At 45.3% G+C, this 26,249-nt stretch overlaps 1 protein-coding gene across 1 annotated transcript in view; it reads left to right on the plus strand.

Moving 5' to 3' along the window:
• LOC144824202 (dynein axonemal heavy chain 11-like) overlaps positions 1-26,249 on the plus strand; it is a 3,356,387-nt gene that overhangs the window by 2,610,686 nt on the left and 719,452 nt on the right. Inside the window, exon 71 of the mRNA XM_078683354.1 lies at positions 5,279-5,461. Coding sequence (XP_078539480.1) covers positions 5,279-5,461 — 183 coding nt within the window. The remainder of the gene's footprint in view (positions 1-5,278; positions 5,462-26,249) is intronic.

Consider the following 26,249-nt stretch of genomic DNA (forward strand, 5'->3'; position numbering starts at 1 on the left):
ACCCAGGAGACTGGAAGGGAGCGTTGGACTTGCAGTACACCTATTTTCACATTTGTGTCCTGTCTGCTTATCAGCGCTACCTGCAATTTATGGTACGCTATCAGCATTTTCAGTTCACTGTGCTCTCCTTTGGCCTTACTAGTGCTCCTTCGGGTAATCACCAAGGTGATGGCAGTGGTCACATCTCATCTGTGCAGATCATGGGTGCCAGTCTTACCCTATCTCTCGACTGGCTGTTGAAGGCAGATTCGCCCCAAAGGCTGTTGTCTCCCACATCCAGACTACGGCAAACCTCCTGCATTCTCTGGGGTCCACTATCAACATGCCAAAGTCACAGCTGACTTCCTTTCATTGGAGCTGTTCTGGATACAGTGCAGTTTTGGGCCTATCCCCCGAGCAGGGACTCCAGATTTTTCAGACTATGATACTGATGTTTCAGCGTCTATCCTGGATCACGGTGAGAATTACTCTGAAGCGGCTGGGCCTCATGGCCTTCTGCAACCTGCTAGTGACACATGCCAGATAGCATATGCGGGCTCTGCAGTGGGACTTGAAGTTCCAGTGGGTGCACCATCAGAGGAATCTCTCCAACGTGGTCCAGATCTTTGAGAATACTGCTGGGGACCTGCAGTGGTGGCTGACCAACAGCAATTGGGTCAGAGGCAGACCCCTCTCCCATACCCAACCCGATCACACATTAGTGACAGGTGCGTCAATCCTGGGATGGGGCGGCCTTCTGGGAGAGATTGAGATCTGAGGTCTCTGGTCTCAGGTGGAATCTAGACTCCACATCAACTTGCTGGAGCTCCGAGTGATTCGTTTGGCATTGAAAGCCTTTCTTCCTTTAATTAAGTGAAAGCTGGTTCAAGTGTTCACAGAAAACACCACCCTCATATGGTACTGCAATAAACAAGGTGGCGTGTGGTCATGGGACCTTTGTCAAGAGGCCCGCGTCTCAGGACATGGCTGGAACAGCAGGGCATATCCCTGGTGGTTCAAAATCTGGCAGGTTCTCTGAACGTCAGGGCGGACAAACTCAGCCGTCGATGCCTAGCGGATCATAATTGACTTCTCCATCTGGAGGTGGTGCAAGGTCTCTTTCAACAGTAGGGAGAGTCTTGGTTAGATCTGTTTGCCTTCGTTGAGAATGCGCAATGTCAGCAGTTTTGAGCACTTCAATTTCCAAGGCCGTTCCCACTCTAAGATGCTTTTCGTCTTGAGTGGAGCTCAGGTCTCCTATACACTTTTCCACCCTTACCACTCCTGTCCAGAATGCTCAAGAAGATCAGGAGCGACCAGGCATAAGTCATCCTTTTGACTCCAGACTGGGCAAGGAGAGTATGGTATCCCGAGCTTCTCCAATTGAGCATCGATCCTACGATCAGGCTGCCCTTTCGGAAGGATCTTCTGTCACAGCAGCAGGGGCGTGCCCTCCACCCGAACTTGTCAACTCTATGCCTTCTTGTGTGGAAACTGAGCGGCGGCAGGTGATAGCATCCAACTTTCTTCTCGAAGTTTGCAACCAAGACTGTGTATGCCTGCCCTGGAACAAATTTGTAAAATTAAAATACTGTACAGAAAGGTCTATTGGTCCTCTTTCTGCTACCCGTTCTCAAGTTTTGGATTTTTGTTTTACCCTTGCCCAGCAGGCTCTGCACTGGGTACTCTCAAAGGGTACCTTTCGGCCCTGTCTGACTTCCTGAGGCTGCCAGACCAACCCTCATTATTTAGATCGCATTTTGTAAATAGATTCCTTAAGGACCTTGTACATATGCTTCTGTATTCCTCTTTCATTATGCCTCAGTGGAACTTTTAATTGGTTCTTACCTTCCTGATGAGTGCTCCATTCAAACCTCTGCACAATTGCCCCCTCTGGCTGCTTATCATCAAAACAGCCGTTTCCCTGTCAATCAGCTCTACCAGGAGGGTGAGCAAACTGCAGGCTTTGTCATCTAGACCTCCTTACCTGACAAAATTCCCTGACGAATTGGTGCTTCGCACTATGGTCTCTTTCTCCCAATAGTGGTAACACCATTCCATCAGGGGCAATCTGTTACCTTGCCCACTTTCTATGCTCTTCCATATCGCTCTAAAGAAGAGGAGCCAAAAAGAGCATTGTCGTTCCACCTTGACCGCACTAAAAATTTCCAGGTGAATGACCAACTCTTTGTGGGGTACGTTGGTACGAACAAAGGTCCTGTAATGCAGACAAGGACTATCTTGTGATGGGTCGTCCTCTGTATCAAAATTTACTACACTCTGACCAAAAATCATCCTCCTGAAGGCTTATGGGCTCATTCAACCAGAGCTAAGACTGCTACCAATGAGTTGAAACATGGAGTTCCAGTTTCAATATTTGTCAGGCAGCAACATGGGCATCCCTGCTCACATTTACCAAGCTATTGGCTGCTCTGTCCTGCAGGACTTTCTGGTCTAAACTTGTTGGCAATCCCTCCTCCGTGGATGGTCTTGCTTGAGTATCGATTTAAAGGTAAAAAATCTGCGGCTAGATGTCTCTATCAAGTGGACATGTTTCTTAGCTTTGGTAACGTCTTATCTGTTAGAGACATGATCTAGCCGCAGATTCTTTACCAACCCACCCATCCTCCCCGCGCTGGGACAAGTTTCTAGGGTCAGGGCTGATCCCTTTCAGGCCCTAGTTGTTCAGACACACACCAATGTCAGTGCACTTCATGGCTCCGTGTTTCTGGTGTGGAAAGTTGTGAAAAGTAACTGACATCAGAACACCGAGGGGTGCCTATATAGGTGACATGGATGTTATAAGGTGCCAACAACATCACGTGGAGCCGACCGACGAAACCTAGCAGCACATGTGGGTATTGCTCAAAGAAAAATCTTCCAGATCCAATCTGATGCCTGAGAAATTCAAAGGTAAGGAATTTGCGTCTGGCTTACGTTTCTTCCAGATAAGGAGTTGCCAAAGGTAAGTAACTTGTGCAACCTTTGTTCTCATCACCTGTCATCTTAACTGGCTGGTTGTAGGAGATTTTCTTCTAACGTGTACCATTTCTGCTAAGTCCACCTTCAACCCACCATCTGGGGCTTTCCAACTTTGGCTTTAGGTATCACTCACATTCATCTACTGAAACCCCAATGAATCATATGCTAATCTACTTACACAAGGGTGTTTTCATTCCTTTTCCAGCCATGCCCCACATAATCTTGGCATCGGCACATTATTCGGCTGCCCTCAAAGTTCCTAAACATTGCCTAGTACTTCAATGCCTGTTCTTGACACATATTCTTGATGTTTTTTAACTATATTCCTTACTATGGTAGCATTAACCTGTCAGTTTTGCATATACTCTCTATGATAGCAAACTCAGGTTGCAAGGTAATTTGGTCACATGCCTAAACCTCAGAGGCAAATTTTAATCAAAGTGTTTTCTTCTATTGCTTGGAGTCAGAGGTCTTCTACTTCCTGACGATTCTGACAGCACACCATGCATCCAAATTTCAGTGTGATTTGTATGCCCTCTTAAATATCTCACACAGAGCTTCATGTTAATCTTTCCAGTCACTGTTGATCCCTCCACCCCCATACTTATCGAACAAGGCAAAAGTGGCAGCTGCTTTTCCATTTCTTACCATGCAACAATGTGTGCTCAGTTTATAGAGCATGACCAAGTCACTATTTATTTAATGGTGTGTGCTGTATAAAAAAAGTCACACTCCTACTCCTAGTACATTCTAGCCCCTCCTTATTATTGGATTTTTTCCTTTGCCATTTCTGGGAGACATGAATAGCATATTTGCCTGATAAAGCATTACTTTTCATTCAGTCCTTTTAGGGTTTTTATAAACAATGCATTTGTTATGCAGCTATTTTACCTACAAAAGAGCTTTAGCTATGACCGACCTCAGGCATGGGTTTGATTAAAGAAGCCCCAATGCCAGCATGAGTTACAGTATTGCAATGAATGTTATTCCTTCCTAATACCATACCAATATACACTCAATCAAACCACCACCCCTTTCTCAACCAACGTTCATGCACAAGCACACAGGCCTGAGACTCCATAACTGCTAGCACCTCCTCATTTCTCATTCACATGCCATCACAAATCTACTTTTTTAACACTGCAGCGCACATTCAGTCCATCTAATGTGCACAGGCTTAACTGAAAACAGCCCATAAACACAACCACACGGTTCTTAAAAATGTGCCTGCGTCTAGAGCAAATATTGCTATCCCTACAATCGGTCAAAGCTAGCTATTGCAGGTAGATATGATTCAGCTATTGGCTGATGCTAAGGAGTTAAAATCTGGAGGGAACCATTTTTTTTACATTGTCTAGGTATTATAGACTACTGTTTTAGGATGGACTACCCTTGCATGTTTAAATGTATTCAAGAGTGTTGGCTTCTGGAATTTTATTTTCTCTTGTTCCAAAATGTAGACGTTTTGCCAGTAAGGGGCACATTTACAAGAAAGTGATGCATCTATAGAGATGCGTCACTTTCCTTGCGGCACCCTAACAAATGCTTGCGCCACCATTGATGCGCCTTATTTACAATACGGTGCACCATGGCGGAAGGCTTGACAGATGCATCAGAAATTCTGATGCATCTGTTGAGGCAAAAGTCATGCATTGCTGGAGTCGTGTTGCAAGCATGACGCAACTCCAGCAATGCATTTTGTGGCCTATTCCCACTACACTGCGCCACTCCTTACACCTGCTTCAAGCAGGCGTAAGGTTTTGACGCAGTGGCGTTCTTAAAGTGACGCAGTTAAATCTTGTAGATTTCACTGCGTCACTTTTACCAGGCTTTCCTGTGTAGGAACGCCCCCCTGCATGCATTATAACTGATGCAGGTATAATGTGATGCAGGGCTTTACAATGTGACGCATCTCCCTAGATGCGTCACGTTGTAAACAGGGCTCAAAAAGTGACGCAATGGCAGCGCAAAGAGGCACAAGGGGCTTGTAAATCTACCACTAAATGTTTATCCCTTATTGTGTCTTCTATCTTTCATTCAGGCTTTTCTTAGATCTTTTTGTTGGTTTGTCTCTCCAACTATTGTTGCAAATTACGTATTTTCTGCGTTTTCTGAATCCAGTTGAAATTACCCATTATACAGTTGAGTGCAAAGTAGCACTTTATGGATTGGGTCACTAAACAGAATTATTTGATGCCTTCTTCAAAAAATCCTCCTTCCCATGAACTAGCACTGCTAGATGTTAACATTAAGGTTTATTATAGCAAGTCATGTTTGCTGAGAAGAAACGGTTACTGATTAACTTATTTTCTTTTAGGTTGATGATTTTTTACAAAATCTTGTAAATTTTGATAAAGAGCATATCCCAGAAGCCACAGTTAAAGCTGTAAAAGAAAATTATTTGAGAGATCCCGAGTTTCACCCAGAATTTGTACGTACAAAGTCTTCAGCAGCTGCAGGTCTCTGTGCTTGGGTTATAAATATCATTCGATTCCATGAGGTAAGAATCTATTAGGCAACTTTTTTTTCCAAACTTTATTTTTCAGTTTTATATACAGAAAATTGAAACAAAAAGAAGTTAAATAGAAATGGCATTGCATGGCAAGAGCATTATACAGTGATTGAAATTGAAAATAGGGGCAGTAGTTGTGACAGAATGCAGCATATGTAAACATAGAGCAAGTTGCCATTGTGGAATCCTGGAGTGGCCACGAAGTACAGGATAGTAAGTATCTGTGAATCATGACAACCTGCGGCAGACCACAAAACGTCCCAATAGATTTATCGATTTGGCAACTTAATGTGATATCACTCTGCAGGTCAGCTTCAGTTACTTCTTTTTCACTTCAGTTAAAGCCCGCTAACAACACAATTGCCACAAGTGTAAATTATTTTGGTTACAGTATTCCTGTGAACTCACACGCTAAAGCAATCAATTCCTTCATCTTAACAAGGATGCTTTTTCCAAATTTTACATAGTAATGCATTCCCTTGAAGTCAGAAATTACCGTGAGCTGATAACGTTTTCAGAGCTGAGCCTGACAAACCTAGTCATTCATTCACTCAAGAATTCTACAATTCTTCCTCTACCATTTTTTCCAAGGCCAAAGGTTCACCGTGAAGTGTGCTACACTCTATCTACTCTTGCTCCAAATAAATATATTAGGTTATTATCGCTGAGTAACAATGCACTATTGTGTTTGTACGGAATGTAAAGGCTGTTATGACATTATTTATGTTATTATTGATAGAACAAAGTACAAGCATTTGTAAATATAAAATCTGGAGGGATACATACAAGTTTGACAATGCAATGCACTACCTTTAGAAAAGTGCCACTTAACAAAGTCGATTCAAAAGGGGGTGGTGATGGACAGAGTATCTGAATTAAGCAGAACACTCCTACCCAGTCAAAAGATCAGGGCTTGATCCATCACCGTTTTTTAGCTCACTGCACCATCCCAGTTCAGAACCTGGCTACATGGAAATTAGTCTGACCCTGGCCCAGTGCATCATGGGAACAGGGCAGACCAAACTACCAAGCCAATTCTTTACTGGAAAGGAAACAAGCTTCCGGGGACCGGTTTCTGGCATTACAGCCGTCTTCGGCCCGGCTTGCTTGAATCCTGATGGTGCAGTGAGCAAGGGACTCACATCTGAGCATACCCTTCCACACTTGTGGTGGCCAAAACGATTCAAAAGGGGGTGGTGATGGACAGAGTATCTGAATTAAGCAGAACACTCCTACCCAGTCAAAAGATCAGGGCTTGATCCATCACAGTTTTTTAGCTCACTGCACCATCCCAGTTCAGAACCTGGCTACATGCAAATTAGTCTGACCCTGGCCCAGTGCATCATGGGAACAGGGCAGACCAAACTACCAAGCCAATTCTTTACTGGAAAGGAAACAAGCTTCCGGGGACCGGTTTCTGGCATTACAGCCGTCTTCGGCCCGGCTTGCTTGAATCCTGATGGTGCAGTGAGCAAGGGACTCACATCTGAGCATACCCTTCCACACTTGTGGTGGCCAAAACGATTCAAAAGGGGGTGGTGATGGACAGAGTATCTGAATTAAGCAGAACACTCCTACCCAGTCAAAAGATCAGGGCTTGATCCATCACCGTTTTTTAGCTCACTGCACCATCCCAGTTCAGAACCTGGCTACATGCAAATTAGTCTGACCCTGGCCCAGTGCATCATGGGAACAGGGCAGACCAAACTACCAAGCCAATTCTTTACTGGAAAGGAAACAAGCTTCCGGGGACCGGTTTCTGGCATTACAGCCGTCTTCGGCCCGGCTTGCTTGAATCCTGATGGTGCAGTGAGCAAGGGACTCACATCTGAGTATACCCTTCCACACTTGTGGTGGCCAAAACGATTCAAAAGGGGGTGGTGATGGACAGAGTATCTGAATTAGGCAGAACACTCCTACCCAGTCAAAAGATCAGGGCTTGATCCATCACCGTTTTTTAGCTCACTGCACCATCCCAGTTCAGAACCTGGCTACATGGAAATTAGTCTGACCCTGGCCCAGTGCATCATGGGAACAGGGCAGACCAAACTACCAAGCCAATTCTTTACTGGAAAGGAAACAAGCTTCCGGGGACCGGTTTCTGGCATTACAGCCGTCTTCGGCCCGGCTTGCTTGAATCCTGATGGTGCAGTGAGCAAGGGACTCACATCTGAGCATACCCTTCCACACTTGTGGTGGCCAAAACGATTCAAAAGGGGGTGGTGATGGACAGAGTATCTGAATTAAGCAGAACACTCCTACCCAGTCAAAAGATCAGGGCTTGATCCATCACAGTTTTTTAGCTCACTGCACCATCCCAGTTCAGAACCTGGCTACATGCAAATTAGTCTGACCCTGGCCCAGTGCATCATGGGAACAGGGCAGACCAAACTACCAAGCCAATTCTTTACTGGAAAGGAAACAAGCTTCCGGGGACCGGTTTCTGGCATTACAGCCGTCTTCGGCCCGGCTTGCTTGAATCCTGATGGTGCAGTGAGCAAGGGACTCACATCTGAGCATACCCTTCCACACTTGTGGTGGCCAAAACGATTCAAAAGGGGGTGGTGATGGACAGAGTATCTGAATTAAGCAGAACACTCCTACCCAGTCAAAAGATCAGGGCTTGATCCATCACCGTTTTTTAGCTCACTGCACCATCCCAGTTCAGAACCTGGCTACATGCAAATTAGTCTGACCCTGGCCCAGTGCATCATGGGAACAGGGCAGACCAAACTACCAAGCCAATTCTTTACTGGAAAGGAAACAAGCTTCCGGGGACCGGTTTCTGGCATTACAGCCGTCTTCGGCCCGGCTTGCTTGAATCCTGATGGTGCAGTGAGCAAGGGACTCACATCTGAGTATACCCTTCCACACTTGTGGTGGCCAAAACGATTCAAAAGGGGGTGGTGATGGACAGAGTATCTGAATTAAGCAGAACACTCCTACCCAGTCAAAAGATCAGGGCTTGATCCATCACCGTTTTTTAGCTCACTGCACCATCCCAGTTCAGAACCTGGCTACATGCAAATTAGTCTGACCCTGGCCCAGTGCATCATGGGAACAGGGCAGACCAAACTACCAAGCCAATTCTTTACTGGAAAGGAAACAAGCTTCCGGGGACCGGTTTCTGGCATTACAGCCGTCTTCGGCCCGGCTTGCTTGAATCCTGATGGTGCAGTGAGCAAGGGACTCACATCTGAGCATACCCTTCCACACTTGTGGTGGCCAAAACGATTCAAAAGGGGGTGGTGATGGACAGAGTATCTGAATTAAGCAGAACACTCCTACCCAGTCAAAAGATCAGGGCTTGATCCATCACCGTTTTTTAGCTCACTGCACCATCCCAGTTCAGAACCTGGCTACATGCAAATTAGTCTGACCCTGGCCCAGTGCATCATGGGAACAGGGCAGACCAAACTACCAAGCCAATTCTTTACTGGAAAGGAAACAAGCTTCCGGGGACCGGTTTCTGGCATTACAGCCGTCTTCGGCCCGGCTTGCTTGAATCCTGATGGTGCAGTGAGCAAGGGACTCACATCTGAGCATACCCTTCCACACTTGTGGTGGCCAAAACGATTCAAAAGGGGGTGGTGATGGACAGAGTATCTGAATTAAGCAGAACACTCCTACCCAGTCAAAAGATCAGGGCTTGATCCATCACCGTTTTTTAGCTCACTGCACCATCCCAGTTCAGAACCTGCCTACATGCAAATTAGTCTGACCCTGGCCCAGTGCATCATGGGAACAGGGCAGACCAAACTACCAAGCCAATTCTTTACTGGAAAGGAAACAAGCTTCCGGGGACCGGTTTCTGGCATTACAGCCGTCTTCGGCCCGGCTTGCTTGAATCCTAATGGTGCAGTGAGCAAGGGACTCACATCTGAGCATACCCTTCCACACTTGTGGTGGCCAAAACGATTCAAAAGGGGGTGGTGATGGACAGAGTATCTGAATTAAGCAGAACACTCCTACCCAGTCAAAAGATCAGGGCTTGATCCATCACCGTTTTTTAGCTCACTGCACCATCCCAGTTCAGAACCTGGCTACATGCAAATTAGTCTGACCCTGGCCCAGTGCATCATGGGAACAGGGCAGACCAAACTACCAAGCCAATTCTTTACTGGAAAGGAAACAAGCTTCCAGGGACCGGTTTCTGGCATTACAGCCGTCTTCGGCCCGGCTTGCTTGAATCCTGATGGTGCAGTGAGCAAGGGACTCACATCTGAGCATACCCTTCCACACTTGTGGTGGCCAAAACGATTCAAAAGGGGGTGGTGATGGACAGAGTATCTGAATTAAGCAGAACACTCCTACCCAGTCAAAAGATCAGGGCTTGATCCATCACCGTTTTTTAGCTCACTGCACCATAACAGTTCAGAACCTGGCTACATGCAAATTAGTCTGACCCTGGCCCAGTGCATCATGGGAACAGGCAGACCAAACTACCAAGCCAATTCTTTACTGGAAAGGAAACAAGCTTCCGGGGACCGGTTTCTGGCATTACAGCCGTCTTCGGCCCGGCTTGCTTGAATCCTGATGGTGCAGTGAGCAAGGGACTCACATCTGAGCATACCCTTCCACACTTGTGGTGGCCAAAACGATTCAAAAGGGGGTGGTGATGGACAGAGTATCTGAATTAAGCAGAACACTCCTACCCAGTCAAAAGATCAGGGCTTGATCCATCACCGTTTTTTAGCTCACTGCACCATCCCAGTTCAGAACCTGGCTACATGCAAATTAGTCTGACCCTGGCCCAGTGCATCATGGGAACAGGGCAGACCAAACTACCAAGCCAATTCTTTACTGGAAAGGAAACAAGCTTCCGGGGACCGGTTTCTGGCATTACAGCCGTCTTCGGCCCGGCTTGCTTGAATCCTGATGGTGCAGTGAGCAAGGGACTCACATCTGAGCATACCCTTCCACACTTGTGGTGGCCAAAACGATTCAAAAGGGGGTGGTGATGGACAGAGTATCTGAATTAAGCAGAACACTCCTACCCAGTCAAAAGATCAGGGCTTGATCCATCACCGTTTTTTAGCTCACTGCACCATCCCAGTTCAGAACCTGGCTACATGCAAATTAGTCTGACCCTGGCCCAGTGCATCATGGGAACAGGGCAGACCAAACTACCAAGCCAATTCTTTACTGGAAAGGAAACAAGCTTCCGGGGACCGGTTTCTGGCATTACAGCCGTCTTCGGCCCGGCTTGCTTGAATCCTGATGGTGCAGTGAGCAAGGGACTCACATCTGAGCATACCCTTCCACACTTGTGGTGGCCAAAACGATTCAAAAGGGGGTGGTGATGGACAGAGTATCTGAATTAAGCAGAACACTCCTACCCAGTCAAAAGATCAGGGCTTGATCCATCACCGTTTTTTAGCTCACTGCACCATCCCAGTTCAGAACCTGCCTACATGCAAATTAGTCTGACCCTGGCCCAGTGCATCATGGGAACAGGGCAGACCAAACTACCAAGCCAATTCTTTACTGGAAAGGAAACAAGCTTCCGGGGACCGGTTTCTGGCATTACAGCCGTCTTCGGCCCGGCTTGCTTGAATCCTAATGGTGCAGTGAGCAAGGGACTCACATCTGAGCATACCCTTCCACACTTGTGGTGGCCAAAACGATTCAAAAGGGGGTGGTGATGGACAGAGTATCTGAATTAAGCAGAACACTCCTACCCAGTCAAAAGATCAGGGCTTGATCCATCACCGTTTTTTAGCTCACTGCACCATCCCAGTTCAGAACCTGGCTACATGCAAATTAGTCTGACCCTGGCCCAGTGCATCATGGGAACAGGGCAGACCAAACTACCAAGCCAATTCTTTACTGGAAAGGAAACAAGCTTCCAGGGACCGGTTTCTGGCATTACAGCCGTCTTCGGCCCGGCTTGCTTGAATCCTGATGGTGCAGTGAGCAAGGGACTCACATCTGAGCATACCCTTCCACACTTGTGGTGGCCAAAACGATTCAAAAGGGGGTGGTGATGGACAGAGTATCTGAATTAAGCACAACACTCCTACCCAGTCAAAAGATCAGGGCTTGATCCATCACCGTTTTTTAGCTCACTGCACCATCCCAGTTCAGAACCTGGCTACATGCTAATTAGTCTGACCCTGGCCCAGTGCATCATGGGAACAGGGCAGACCAAACTACCAAGCCAATTCTTTACTGGAAAGGAAACAAGCTTCCGGGGACCGGTTTCTGGCATTACAGCCGTCTTCGGCCCGGCTTGCTTGAATCCTGATGGTGCGGTGAGCAAGGGACTCACATCTGAGCATACCCTTCCACACTTGTGGTGGCCAAAACGATTCAAAAGGGGGTGGTGATGGACAGAGTATCTGAATTAAGCAGAACACTCCTACCCAGTCAAAAGATCAGGGCTTGATCCATCACCGTTTTTTAGCTCACTGCACCATCCCAGTTCAGAACCTGGCTACATGCAAATTAGTCTGACCCTGGCCCAGTGCATCATGGCAACAGGGCAGACCAAACTACCAAGCCAATTCTTTACTGGAAAGGAAACAAGCTTCCGGGGACCGGTTCTGGCATTACAGCCGTCTTCGGCCCGGCTTGCTTGAATCCTGATGGTGCAGTGAGCAAGGGACTCACATCTGAGCATACCCTTCCACACTTGTGGTGGCCAAAACGATTCAAAAGGGGGTGGTGATGGACACAGTATCTGAATTAAGCAGAACACTCCTACCCAGTCAAAAGATCAGGGCTTGATCCATCACTGGAAGCTTGTTTCCTTTCCAATGAAGAATTGGCTTGGTAGTTTGGTCTGCCCTGTTCCCATGATGCACTGGGCCAGGGACAGACTAATTTGCATATAGCCAGGTTCTGAACTGGGATGGTGCAGTGAGCTAAAAAATGGTGATGGATCAAGCCCTGATCTGTTGACTGGGTAGGAGTGTTCTGATTAACTCAGATACTCTGTCCATCACCACCCCCTTTTTGAAATTATTTTGGCCACCATGAGTGTGGAAGGGTATGCTCAGACATGAGTCCCTTGCTCATTGCACCATCAGGATTCAAGCAAGCCGGGCCGAAGATGGCTGTAATGCCAGAAACCGGTCCCCGGAAGCTTGTTTCCTTTCCAGTGAAGAATTGGCTTGGTAGTTTGGTCTGCCCTATTCCCATGATGCACTGGGCCAGGGACAGACTAATTTGCATATAGCCAGGTTCTGAACTGGGATGGTGCAGTGAGCTAAAAAATGGTGATGGATCAAGCCCTGATCTGTTGACTGGGTAGGAGTGTTCTGATTAACTCAGATACTCTGTCCATCACCACCCCCTTTTTGAAATTATTTTGGCCACCATGAGTGTGGAAGGGTATGCTCAGACATGAGTCCCTTGCTCATTGCACCATCAGGATTCAAGCAAGCCGGGCCGAAAACGGCTGTAATGCCAGAAACCGGTCCCCGGAAGCTTGTTTCCTTTCCAGTGAAGAATTGGCTTGGTAGTTTGGTCTGCCCTGTTCCCATGATGCACTGGGCCAGGGACAGACTGATTTGCATATGGCCATGTCTGAACTGGGGTGGCAGAGTGAGCTAAAGAACGGTGATGGATCAAGCCCTGATCTGTTGACTGGGTGTGAGTGTTTGATTGGTTCAGATGCTCCGTCCATCACCACCCCCTTTTGTACCGCTTCACAAATAACCAGTTTCATATAACTTAGTTATAATGGTACTAATCACCATGCATAGCAGAATGCAATTCAACATTTTTTTCCTCAATATATTTTTTCCAGAGTACTGAACGACTCAATAGATATTCCTTGAATTAGTGAAGAAATAATAAAAATTTATTTTCCAAGTACCAATGAATCAGTTTACCTTGGGAACAAAATTCTCCATTGCCTAAACAAAGTCAACAGAAACACCCTACATGTATCTTTAACTTTTAAACAAACTTGAGGGAGGAAAGATTCTATAACTTTGATAGAATCCAAAAGGCGGGTCAGAAGCTTTACCCTATCAGCAAAAGAAGGTTCTTCAAAGATAAACCTGACGATGCCTCCATTTCTATTGCACGTCAGATGGGAGTTTCCAGTTTGTCTGAAGGGAGCCAGTGTCTAGCACTAAACTGAAAAAAATATCCTTCAGTAGGAATTTGACATGTAAGATAAGCTGACGACCCAGCCGAGTTGAAGTGTAGAAGTGCTCGCTCTAAAGCACTCTATTTATTGGTTCTACTTGATGCAGGTAGATTGCAAACAAAATACAAATAGCATAGATAGCAAATTAATCTCTAATCTATTTATAGTAGTCCCGACAAATTGGCCATAACTTGGTCTATCTCACTAAAATGTAAGGTATGTTAGGAGATGTGAAAGACATTAAGGTCAAAATGATAACCAGCCTCTACCCTGGTGTGGTGTCGGGCCGCAGGCCCGCATGACAGGCAATATTGGACACAGACACTTGGGGATGTAGCGTAGTAACTGGCCACGAGCACGTGCACCCGGGCCCTTTTGCTAGCGGGGCTACGTCACTCGTGACACTCGTGATGGATGGGTGGGGTTGTAAGTGTGCCCAGCCTTCAAGGGAGGGGCTGGCAGTACAGCTGCCTGCTGAACACTAGAACGTGTCCTGCAGGACACTACACCTGGAAGCCGATGCAGGCTGGCGGCTGTGGCAGCTGAACCGTAGCTGGTGTTGACAATGTGCTGTTTGTGTGATATAGTAGCCACGACACAAGCCGGTGGACCTGAGTAGCTAGCTGAATATGGGTGGTAGGGAAATACATTTTTTTCCAAGCTCAACTAATGAACCTTCTCTGGAGCATGTGTACAGGATTTTCCTGCAAGTGGAAGTGCTTTCCTGCATCCTGTTCTAATTTAGGCCTTAGGGGACACCTGTAATCGTGTTGCTGTGGCAAGGATAACTACACCGCCGTAGAGATTGTCAGGCAGAGAAGAGCCCACCTCCTTGAAGTGCTACTTGAGCGCACCTGAAAGCCTGCTGCGGGTAGCCCTTGTAACCATGTTGCTGTGGCCAGGAGGACTACATCGCCCAGGAGATTGTGAGGCTTTGAGAGCCCGACTCCTTGAAATACTATTTAAGCGCACTTGTAAGCCTGCTGCGTAGGCCACCTGTACCATTGTTGATGGGGCCAGGAGGATTACATCGCCCTGGAGACTGTGGGGCAGAGGAAAGCCCACCTCCTTGAAGAGCTACTTAAAGGCACCTGGAAGTCCGCTGTCCGGGGGGGGCTGCCTGGGCCACACGCAGGCAAAGCTCAGGCCAAGGGCTCGGCCATCAGTGCCTATCAGCTGCAGGAAGAGGCAGGGATTGGCCAACCCTCTATGCCTCTTACCTCCTCTACCCTGTAACGCGACAACTGCTGCATTGGAAACGCAAGTCAAACAGACCTCTAGCAACAAAGGTCCTGTGTCTGTAGCTAGGTTTACAATACCTAGCACTTTCTTTAACACAATTTATACTGGGGTGAACAGGGGGCTGAGGACATCCTCATTGAAATTGGAAATGTTACTTTTATCGCGTCAAAGTTATTGCTCTTTTTGAAGGTTCTTGAGATATCTGTTTTTATGCTAACAATGTAATGTTGTGATTGTTTGTGGTTTGTACTGGATATTTTAAGTTGCAGTAGACACAGTATTTATTCTTATGTCCACATAGCTGAGTTCCAATCCACACATTAGGAGTTTGGGCTAGCTGCTCTTACTTGGCTGTGTCAATTTACTCTGATAAAAAGCAGGATAGTTAAAAGAAAAGGGTCAGACTGCCCACTGGTTGCAACTATTAACATAAAATCAACCAACACACAGCTGTAGATAGCACCCTCACTGATATTCGATGTCTTAATTGAAGAAGAGGAGAAGAAATAAATAGTAAGAAGGAGAAGAGCGAGGGGCAAGCCGTTCCTAAGGTCGCCACAATTTTTCTGAACGTACGTAAAGGTCCTTTCTCTTCTTGACCAGAAAAACAAAATGTCACCTCACTGCCTCAACTTATCACACAGACCACATCCCTAGAATCTCCCCAAACACAACATGGGAACATTACTGTTCTTGACTAGAACATTGTATGTAGCAATAGATTTTCATGCCTATCTGCCCTATATCCTTCCAGTGCTTCCCAGGACGAATGTAATAGTGATCCAAATTGTATGACGAAGAAAGTGGAGAGCACTTGTCCATCCAGTTACTGCGAGTATTTGCAATTTGTGAGGTTACTTGGCAAAGAAATTACTTGTTTAAAAAATGAGGTACTGGCTATTGAAGGCAAACTCAATGAAGTTCTTACTGTTGACAGTGGGTTAAAAATTAATAGGCATGACAGTAGACATTATCCTCGAATGTGTAATGTAAGGGACAAACCCCAAACATTCTTCAGTATCTAATCCGAGGGGCAAGAGACGTGATGAAGATTACAAATTACATACTACACAGGGGAGTGACATCCACTTAGGGTTTGGGAGGCATTCAGTTAATTTAGTTTCTGACAACACAAAAGGTTTTACCCAGCATACCCAAGGGCCAGCTGCGAGCAGAAATAAGCCATGTTGGGTTAGTTACTTAAACACAGAACCACTCACAACCCACGCCATACATATGAATAGAGCAGAGGGACCCAAAAAAGGTAGATCAGGCATATGCATGGTTCGGGTCCGGAAACTCCCAGTAGGCACCATGTAGGATAGTAATTTAAAAAAAAATACATTTGATTCGACACACCAAGCACTGTTACTCAATAATACGGTCTGACGTACTTCATACAGTTCGTCGTTCTAACCCTAATGAACCACACGAGTTATATCAACCCCGTATGACACATTGTAATCCACTATCAGTACAGAATCTAGACCATTTGCCTATGAGAATAAACCTAGAGTTCAAGACTTCACGAAATCTACAAAGGGAATCTGGTTTGTCTGACTCAGATTGACTGCATTCTCCAATTCCCCCTCTCACAAAATGAGCTATTGCAGGATTTATGTGCATTAGATTCTATCAGTCACTTACATTGCACTATTCTTGAGGAATCAAAGGGAAATACTTCTTTGTTGACTGGGTGTACTGGAGATAGGCATACATATGATGACCTAGATATACCAAATTCTGCTGACTTTGCCCAGCCTGATTCCCAGGTTCATGCTCATATTCATATATTATCTTGGAATGTTGCAGGCTTGAACTCTAAATTGGGCGAACCAATGTGGGAGAATTTACTTATAAACATCATACTTGCATCTTCCAAAAACATGAGCTGTATCTCAATTCTATAGGACAGACTACATAAATCATAGCATAGATGCTAGATCGTAGGCGCTGGACTTCCTCGGGAGATCTTACTGTATGGATCAAGAATCCCTTGGTCTGGAAGATCAAGAACTTAGATCTCAAATCACCTGATCTATTAGGGCTGTTTCTATAAAAATCTTCAGGTCCCATTGTTGAAACTAATTGATGTTTATAACCATACTTTTAAACCTAGTAGTCTCCTACTCTACACATTTTAGATTCATATATACAGCATAATGATGGATATTATCCACTTATCATTGCAGGTAATTTTAGAGTGACATCTAAGCCTATTAGCTCAGTTAGTTCTTTTTCACGCCAGGAAGATGAGGAGTGAGGTCCACATGGTCCTTCCGTAAAGAAAACAACAAAAGTAGCAGAATAACTGTCAGCTTTCATATTGTTGCATGGTCTACAAGCCTGGAATGGTCATTCCCCATCTGAGAGAGGCACTGTTCATCCTTTTAAGAGAGTGAGAAACAATAGTAGAATTGACTGTGTCCTCTTGGATGTCTGCCTCTTATCAAACAAGCAAGATATGGAAGTAGTAAGAAGTAATGGTTTGCCTCTTAGAGATTTAACATCTCCCCACAATGATTTCCCACTATTCTACAAAAACAATAGGCGATCTGTCAAATGGTCAAGCACTGCGAGGAGCCTAGCTGCTTTAGTAAACCTAAATAAATTGTTTGATTTATTCCTTGAACCACTTGTAGCTACCAAAACCCCAGAATCCTCTAACTTAGATGCCCATCATTCCAGGGGTGCAACACATGCCCCCCGCATCCCCTGCGGTGCGGGGGGCCCCCAGTTGGTGGGGGCCCCCTAAGCACTTTACTCAGGTCTGAGCACTCTGGAAAAAATTTGGAGTGAGGCCCCTCCACGCACATTGCAGGGGGGCCCCTTAAACTTTTGTTACGCCACTGCATCATACCCTATTTACTGCTCTGATGGGTATTTATTATAAGGAAACCTCAACTAGATATAAGGATTTGTGTGTAACATCTTGGTATGATGAAGCATACAGAAATGCAAAAACAGAACTACTTGAAGCAATTAAGAACCATGAAAGTGTATGTTAGAAATTGTGTTACTAATTGACTGGGGTGTGAGCCCTGGTCAAGCAGGAACCACAATCTGAGTCAGGGTATGGCACAAGAAAATTCCAAATTAACCTGTGCTCAATCCAATGTTAGTTTGGTCCAGAACAGTCAGGTTTAACCAAGAGGCAATATGTTAAGTATTTTTGCAACGCTTCAAACATAAAAACAGTGAGAACACCATGCATAAATGATCCCACACCAAGTTAGAAAAATAGAGCAAAATGAAATGAAAAAAAACCAGGACTAAAATGACAAAAATCAAATCAGTAGAACCAGAGTTATTATTTCAAAGTATACACTTCAATATAGCGTTAAAAGCATAAAGCACCAACTGTAGCTATCTGATCGTGCTAGACCGGGTCAAAGTCAAAAGTTCAGGTCAGCCGAGATAGAGCGTGGGTCAGATACAGTCCCAGATTAGTTGCACTGAAGTTTTACTTTCTCAAGTTTTGTGCCAAGAGTCCTGTTTTCATTGGAGAGGGTTGCAATGAGCAAGGAGAGCGTGGTGGGCTGGTACTTGGTGTGGTGCAATGAGCAGGTTGGGCATAGTGGACAAGTGAGCTGGAGCTTCTCAATGTCAACTGTTCAGAGAGATGGGCTGGCTTGTGCTGTTTTTTGATGTGAGCAGTGTGGTCCATTCTCGTTCACAAGGAACCCAAAAGCTTGACCCGAGAGGCACCACTTGGGGGTCAGAAACTCACTGAAGATGGGCCAGGAGCTGTAAGGGAGCCTTTTATGTTCCTGATGCTCAGATCAGGAGACCAGTAGACTAGCCCTTTAAGTCACTCTGGGGACCTGGGTTCAAAATGAAGTTGCAGGTCCAGTTCTTCTTCCCCAGGCAAGAGGGCAGCAGGCCAGTACAGCAGGGCATCAGTTCCTTCAGAGCAGCAGTCCAGCGGAGTGGCAGTCCTTGTAGCAGCTCAGAAGTCCTTCTTGCTGGCAGAGTATCCATAGGTACTGAAGGGGTGGTGTATGAGGTTCTTTTTTTACAGACAGTTGTGCATTTGAAGGGGGGGCATGACTTTGAAGTGCACAGATGACCTGCCATCCAATACCGTGGCTCCATACTAACTACAGGGTGTATGAAGCCCTTTGTGTTGAGACAGGACACAACCTGTTCTGCCTATTGAAGTGTAAGCACTAACAATCGTATTTTCGGGCACTAGGACAGCACTGGGTGAGATTTTCTCAATGCGAGTGGTTGGGGAGGCATCTCAGGGGGTTGCAACTGTTTGCCATGAGAAATCTGCCGCTCAAGTAGAAAATCTACTCAAGCGGCAGAAAAGAAGCAGTGCTCTCTGGCGTGCCGCATGGTGCAGTTTGTGCTGATTTTGCAGAGCTGAACATGCTCTCGGCGCAAAAAATCATATTTTTATTAGCTAGGACGGCACCATGGGAGATTTTCTTAAAGCTGGTGGACAAGGAAGAGGGTTCGCGGGTGATCTTGACCGCTTGGGTGAGAAAGCTGCCGCTCAAGTAGAAAATCTGGCACGCTGCATGGTGCTGCTAAAAATCACCACAACCTGCCGATTTGTCCCACTCGCAGCACTCCACAGACTCACACAGAGCTTTTATGTAACCCCACTGAATTCCGAGGAGTCAAACTCCATGAGTTCCACACACCCCCTACTTTTTAAATAGATTGTACCCAGCCCTCTGGGCTGTCGAATGCCTACCCTAATGGTGACCTATGCGTTTACTATGCCAGGTCAAAATGACAATTTCAACTGTGCACACAGGCTCATGACTTGTATACAGTGCTACTTAAGTGGGTGGCACAACCAATGCTGCAGGTCCACTACTAGCATTTAATTTACAGGGCAGGGACACATGGATTGTCACTTTACATGGGGCATACAAGTAAATTAAATATACCTATTGGGTATAGGCCAATGTTACCATGGTTTGGGGGAAGTGCACTTTGGCACTGGGTAGCAGTCTTAAAGTGTGCAGAGTCTTTACACCAGCAAAAACGAAGTCAGCAAAAACAGGAGGTATGAAGGCAAAAATTTATGGGGAAACCAATCCAAGGATGCCAGGTCTCATAGTGTAGCTATAGTAGAGCATAGCACGAGCTCTAAGAGGGTGCTAAACTTTAGTAAAAGTGATTGGGAGCCTCAATGTGAAGTGATCCTCTTTCCACTGCAAAGGATGAGGATAGAAGATCATTTTGGCATATTTTATCATATCGCAATGCTAGACTGGTTAGGTCAGATGAGTACTTTATAAAGTCGCCGGCCTGGGTTCACCACTTTTTATATATTTATACTCATTACATGGCTGGGATCATTCACCCAGTTTGAGCAAACTTTTAGAGTTAAATCTTGCAGCTGACTGCAAACTAGGCCATATCTCCCTTTTCACAATAGACGAAACCTTGCAAGCCATAGATTGCACAAAAAAGGGCAAAGCCCCAGACCCAAACAAAATACAAGGGGACCTATGTAGTATGAAACGTGGGAAATGGAGCCCTTATATTAACCTTGTGTCAAATGCAAGTGCTGATATACTTGACTCCTGGAACAGGGCACACATATTTCCATAAGAAGGAGGGCCAAAACTGCATCGGGAACTACTGACCCATCAACCTGATAGATAGCTTGCCACAAGGTTTTTGCAGTCAGGTCCTGGTGAGGGTCCAGGACTGGATGCAGGAATCTTATTGCACCTTTAGTCTAGATTCAGAGCAAAAGTAAGCACAATAGAGCAACTATTTTACTTTTCTCTTTTGTTGTGAAGGCCATCACTTTGCGCCAAGACCACTCGTATGTAGTATTTGCTGATCTTGAAGCCCCATTTGACCTGGCACCATGACCAATGATGTGGAAGGTTTTGCTTGCAATGCATATGCCAATTAATCTGTTAAGGCTAATTGTTTACCTTCATAGTGGCAACTTTGCTTGCGTACCTTGTTGAAGGATGGGGAATTGACAGACCGGATAAAGGTTGAAAGAGAAGTCGGCCAGGGCTGTGTCTTAGCCCCCACTTTGTTTACATTGTTCATTAACAGGGTAATCAAATGCCTACATGATTATAATACCGATTTACCAAAATTGTTAGATGAAAAAATACCTGCTTTATTGTTTGCAGCTGTTTCTTTGTTAATATCATGGACACCTGTGGGGCTACAAACTCTCCTTCATAGGTTTGTTTCCGTGTGTGCTGATCTTGGTCTAGAAATAAATGCTAACAAGACAAAGTGCCTGATTCACAAAGGTAAACTTACACTTATGTGTAAGTTTACATTCTTTTATCTTTGTGAATAGGGAAACATGTAAACTTACACCAAATTGTAGATGTAACTTTTTGAATCAGGCCCAACATGTATGGCCTTTAACCCACTTAAGATATTTAGAGGCACACTGAGACTGGGGGAAGCTACATTGGAAAAAGTCAGTGAAGTCGATTACCTGGGGGTTAGGATTGGTATTTTCCATGTAGTGGGCTCAGCAGATATTAAAGAGCCATCTGACCATGCATCATAGAGGGTTCGCTATAATACAAAAGCCTAGTCCTCTTATTTTTGCCTAACAATCCTCATTGTAGAAATTTACCTAGCACAAGCTATGTGTGCCACCCTTTATGGTACTGAAGTAAGTATGGGGGGTTTGCCATATGTCTAGCTTAGTTCAAAATGAAAATAATTTTATAGGGGCAGTTTTAAATATGCCAAAGAGTACTCCTATTACTCCATTGCGATTGGACATGGGATTAAAAAAATATAGTGCATGCTGCTAATCTGTGCCCCCTTTTATATTGAGTGAGGTTATGGAACAGTAGTCAGCATACTGGTATAGGAGGTAATGCATGGAGATGAAAGCTTTAGGTGTTAACTGTAAACTTTCCTGGTTTAACCATGCTAAAACTTGGTTGCATCAGTTGAAGTTAAACGACATCTGGGAATCCCCGCAAATCATTACTAGCAAAACAACGACATTGGTAAAGGCAAGCTATTGGTCTTATGTCCACGAAAAATGGTTGAGGGAGTCATCAATGGGAACATTGGTAGGAAAGTTTGTAATGATAAAAAGCACAATGTCATTTGAACCCAACCTCGACTAAATTGAGCCTGTAGAAGCAAACATTTTTTATATAAAATTTAGGCTGGGGATTCTCCCAATAAACAACTTCGGACACCCGAAATGAGATGGCTGGGTGTCCAATATGTAAACATTACACTGAAAATTAACTAATTTGCTTTTCTTTTACTATGTCGACATAGTATTAGGAGGAATTGGCTATTGCCCATCTGCCCTTTCCTTCCAAAAAGACAGCATGGAAATGCACTTAGGATTTTAAAAAGTGATAACAAATACATTAATTGTATTCACTGTATTAAGATTTCTATATATCGCCATGGAGATTAAGAAGCCGCTCTCAGAACAAAAATAAAGGCTGATGTCATAACCTTTGCACATTTCATGTTTTTATGGCAAATCGCTGAGCCAATAATTGGGACTACGACAATTATACAATAGTTATAATAACCTGTAGACGACACTGCCATTGGAAATGTCCATATGTTGTTGATTTAAATAATGTATATGTTTTTATTGTTATATGTGGATTTAAACTTCATTTTATTCATAATAATGGTACACTTGTAGACGTGTAAATAGTGAATAGTACACAATATTCGTAACCCTCTAAGCACCGTGTGAGTTTAAGCATAGGTTCATTAAAGCACATAAAAAATCTTACATTTCATAGGACAAGTACCATATTGCTTGCAGGAAACCAGATACCTTTTGTCTGACAGGCATAAAGCATGTGTTACAAACGCTCTGAACAGACGTATACTACTAGATATGTTTTTTAATAAAGGCCCTAATTATGAGGGACACAGAAGGGAATGAGATAAATATTGTGCGCCTGTCAAGCCTGTGTAAATGTATGCAGGTGGCTTGAAATCAGTGTGACCTTGACTTCCAGGCAAATTAAGCTCTAGCTTTCAGGGCTAGAATTTGTACCTCCAATTTCTCCTTCAGATTCATGTAGGCATCTGCCACTAAGCAGTCAAAACAAATGATGTCCAACAGGTCAAACCAAGCAGTGCCTGTCAGACATGAGGTTAAGGCAAGAGGAGGGGCAAGCCAACACTTGGGTTGAAGTTTCTCAAAGATATTGAGGTGGCTGGTGCATCGATGGCTGAAAAATTATTCTTTATTTATTTTAGGATATTTATTAAGCACGACTTAACACGCAACAGGGAGTGTCTTGACACCGAGGGAAGGACATGACCACAGCTGTTAAAAGTGGATCTGAGTTTATAGTTCAGTGGGAAGCCAGGGTTGGTTTAAAATCTTTCTAAATTGCATTAGGGAAGTCAGGGTGAAGGTCTCTAGAGTTCTCATGTTCCAGCAAGTGGCACCCTCATTGGCATGATTCGTTTGTATAATACAGGCTCATAGTTTTTGTAATATTTTCTATCTGTTTTTCAAGGTTTTTTTTGTTTGTTTTTTAATTAAACTTTTTATTCGAATTTTCAACAGAGCAACATACAGTGTATATCCTTGGACGATGCGTGTATCCCACACAACGCACATATGCATAAACCAATAGGATGCATTTACTGCGACAAAACATTTCCGTACATATTCAAGCAATACACTAAGTGAGAGAAACACCCCAACTCCCCCCATCCCTCCCACCTCCCCCCCATAAACATCCACCAGGCGATAAGAGTACATCAGAGTCCCTTTCCGAGGGGACTCAGCTAGATCATGTGTTGCATAGTGGCCAGTTGTAAACAGGTAGCATCATTATAACAATACTAGAACACAGCGTTTGGGTCTAAGAGTGAAGGACTTTCCAATCAGTGACAGCACAATAAGAGCGTCCACAGCAACACCATGCATGTAACAACGCTTCTCAGAATACCTCAGGGTGCGCCAGCATGTATGCTGTTATAGTGCTCCAAAAATCTTTAGGGCGAGACGTTTCGGGTAGCTCCTCCTCATATATTTGCAACTGGTCTCCACAATAGGCTAGGTCCGTAAGCCACAGTTTTATAGTAGGGGCAGACCTCGATCCCCATCTCCTCGCCACTACTCGCTTTGCCATCAAAGTGGAGACTGCCACAAGGCGTCTGTTAGTGGGCTTCAAACGGTTCACATACCCTAAAAGACATAGTTCAGGCTCACAGGCAACATGTTCTAGCACCACCTCAGATAATATCCGAGCCACTTCTGTCCAGAATACGAAGACTTTCCCACACAGCCAAGCCACATGATAGAAGTCCGCATCGCCATTGCCACATCTCACACACCTTGCCGAGTCCCTCAGACCATACCTATGAAGTTGCAAAGGCGAATAATATATTTGGTGCAGAAATTTAAAGTGAATAATACTGAGGTTGCAATTGGCAGTAAGTCGTCCTGTGAGTTGACAACATGCCGACCATACCTTCATCGAGATCGGACTACTTATCGCAGCTTGCCAACATTGACACGACTGGTGATCTTCGAACTCTTGCTCCCGCTGGGAAGCAAAGTAAAGTCTAGTAATAAGTCCCTTACAGCTCTCCCCTGTTAACATTGTCTGTAATGCCCGGGGAGTCGTAGGCTCCTCTGGAAAGTCCGGATAAGCATCCAGTACGGCCTGCCTTACTCTAACGTACGTGAATCGAAAGATAAAGGATCGATTAACTCCATTCTGGGCCTCTCCAAGGGTTTTGAAACGGCCCCCCATGAATAGGTCACCCATCTGAACAGTACTCGTGGCTGCAAGTTCCTTCAATGCAGCGGTCTCCCGAGCAGCTGAAATCCCCGGATGCAAAGCTATGGGCAAAAGAGGGGCGTATAAATATGGGAGCTGTACTCTAGCGGCCAGAGCTCTCCACGCCCATGACGTACACAGTGGGGGGTTAATTTCTTGCCGAGACCCACCCGAGACGCCCGATTGAACCATAGCCTGCACTGGAATGGGACGAACCGCGTCAGCCTTAATGGCTACATGTGGCTGAAACCGCTGCAGGAAATGCCAGTAATGGGCAAAGTGCGACTGTGCACATATGTAATGCAAGCGAAGATCTGGAGCCTCAAAACTGCCCAAGTCAAAGGGCTGCACTAGGAGATCCCATCGGCATCGTGATTGTTTACCCCCCCAAACAAATGTAAGCAGCGCCATCTGTAATGTTTGGAATAAGACCACATTCAGTTTAATTGGGATGTTTATAAAAAAATACAGCATCTTAGGCAGGCACACCATTTTTACAACAGCGATCATATCTGCCAATGGCAGGGGAAGGCGCGCCCACCGCCCTGCCTGTTCCGTTATACGCATAATGGCGCGCCCATAATTCTCGGTAACCACTACAGCCGGATCCCTATGAATCGTCACCCCTAGATACTTTACGGGCTCAGAAGTCCAATACAGCGGGAAGTCCAGCTCAATCTCCCGCGTGTGCTCTGTTATTGGAAAGACCATGGATTTGGACCAGTTAATGTCCAAACCAGAAAATCTCTCAAATTGGACGTATTCCCTCAATAACGGCGAGAGATAGATAGATGGTTCCCGCACATAGAGGAGCATATCGTCCGCATATAGCGAGAAAATAAGCGGGCGCTGTCGAAACTGTAATGCAGTGGCAGAGTTTTTTTGACGAAGCTTACAATCTACTACCAGGGAGAAGAGTATAGGCGATAGGGGCATCCTTGCCGCATGCCCCTTTCTATAGAGAATAAGGACGAGACCCTTCCATTGACTCGCACTCGAGCAACAGGCCTGCTAGAAAGAACCTGAATCTATTGTACAAAGAAGGGGGGGAACCCCATTCTACTTAGGACCGTAAACATATAGGACCAGTGCACGGAATCAAATGCCTTTGCTGCGCCAAGCAACACAGCAACGTCTTGGAAGTCGGGTTCAAAGTAATGCAGCGTGGAGAATAACGTGCGGAGATTGTACGTGGTAGATCTTTCCATCACAAAACCAGACTGATCTGGTAAGACCAGCAAAGGCACAAGGGGTTGGAGTCTAGTGGCTATCATTTTTGCTAATATTTTGGTATCAATATTGATGATAGAGAGTGGCTTGTACGATCCGCACTGGTTAGGTGGCTTATCTGGCTTCAACAGGGTGACCAGTAAGGCCTCCCGAAGCGACGGTGGCAGAGTCCCGCTATCATTTGCCTCCGCGTATACTGCCAATAGCCGCGGAGCCAAAGCCGTTGCAGATGTCTTATAAAATTCAGTTGGCAGACCATTTGGTCCAGCGGCCTTACACGTAGGCAAAGCCATTATAGCATCTCGCACGTCGTCCTCGCCAAACGGCTGCACCAGATATTCGCAATGTGCTTTAGACAGCCAGCCCAGTGCCACATCGTCCAGGTAATCGTGCGTTTCAGTTGCTGAGGGGGATTCCCTGGCAGCATATAGATCTGAATAAAATGTTAACATTATAT

Source organism: Lissotriton helveticus, chromosome 3_1 (genome assembly GCF_964261635.1).
Source record: "Lissotriton helveticus chromosome 3_1, aLisHel1.1, whole genome shotgun sequence".
Lineage (NCBI taxonomy): Eukaryota > Metazoa > Chordata > Amphibia > Caudata > Salamandridae > Lissotriton > Lissotriton helveticus.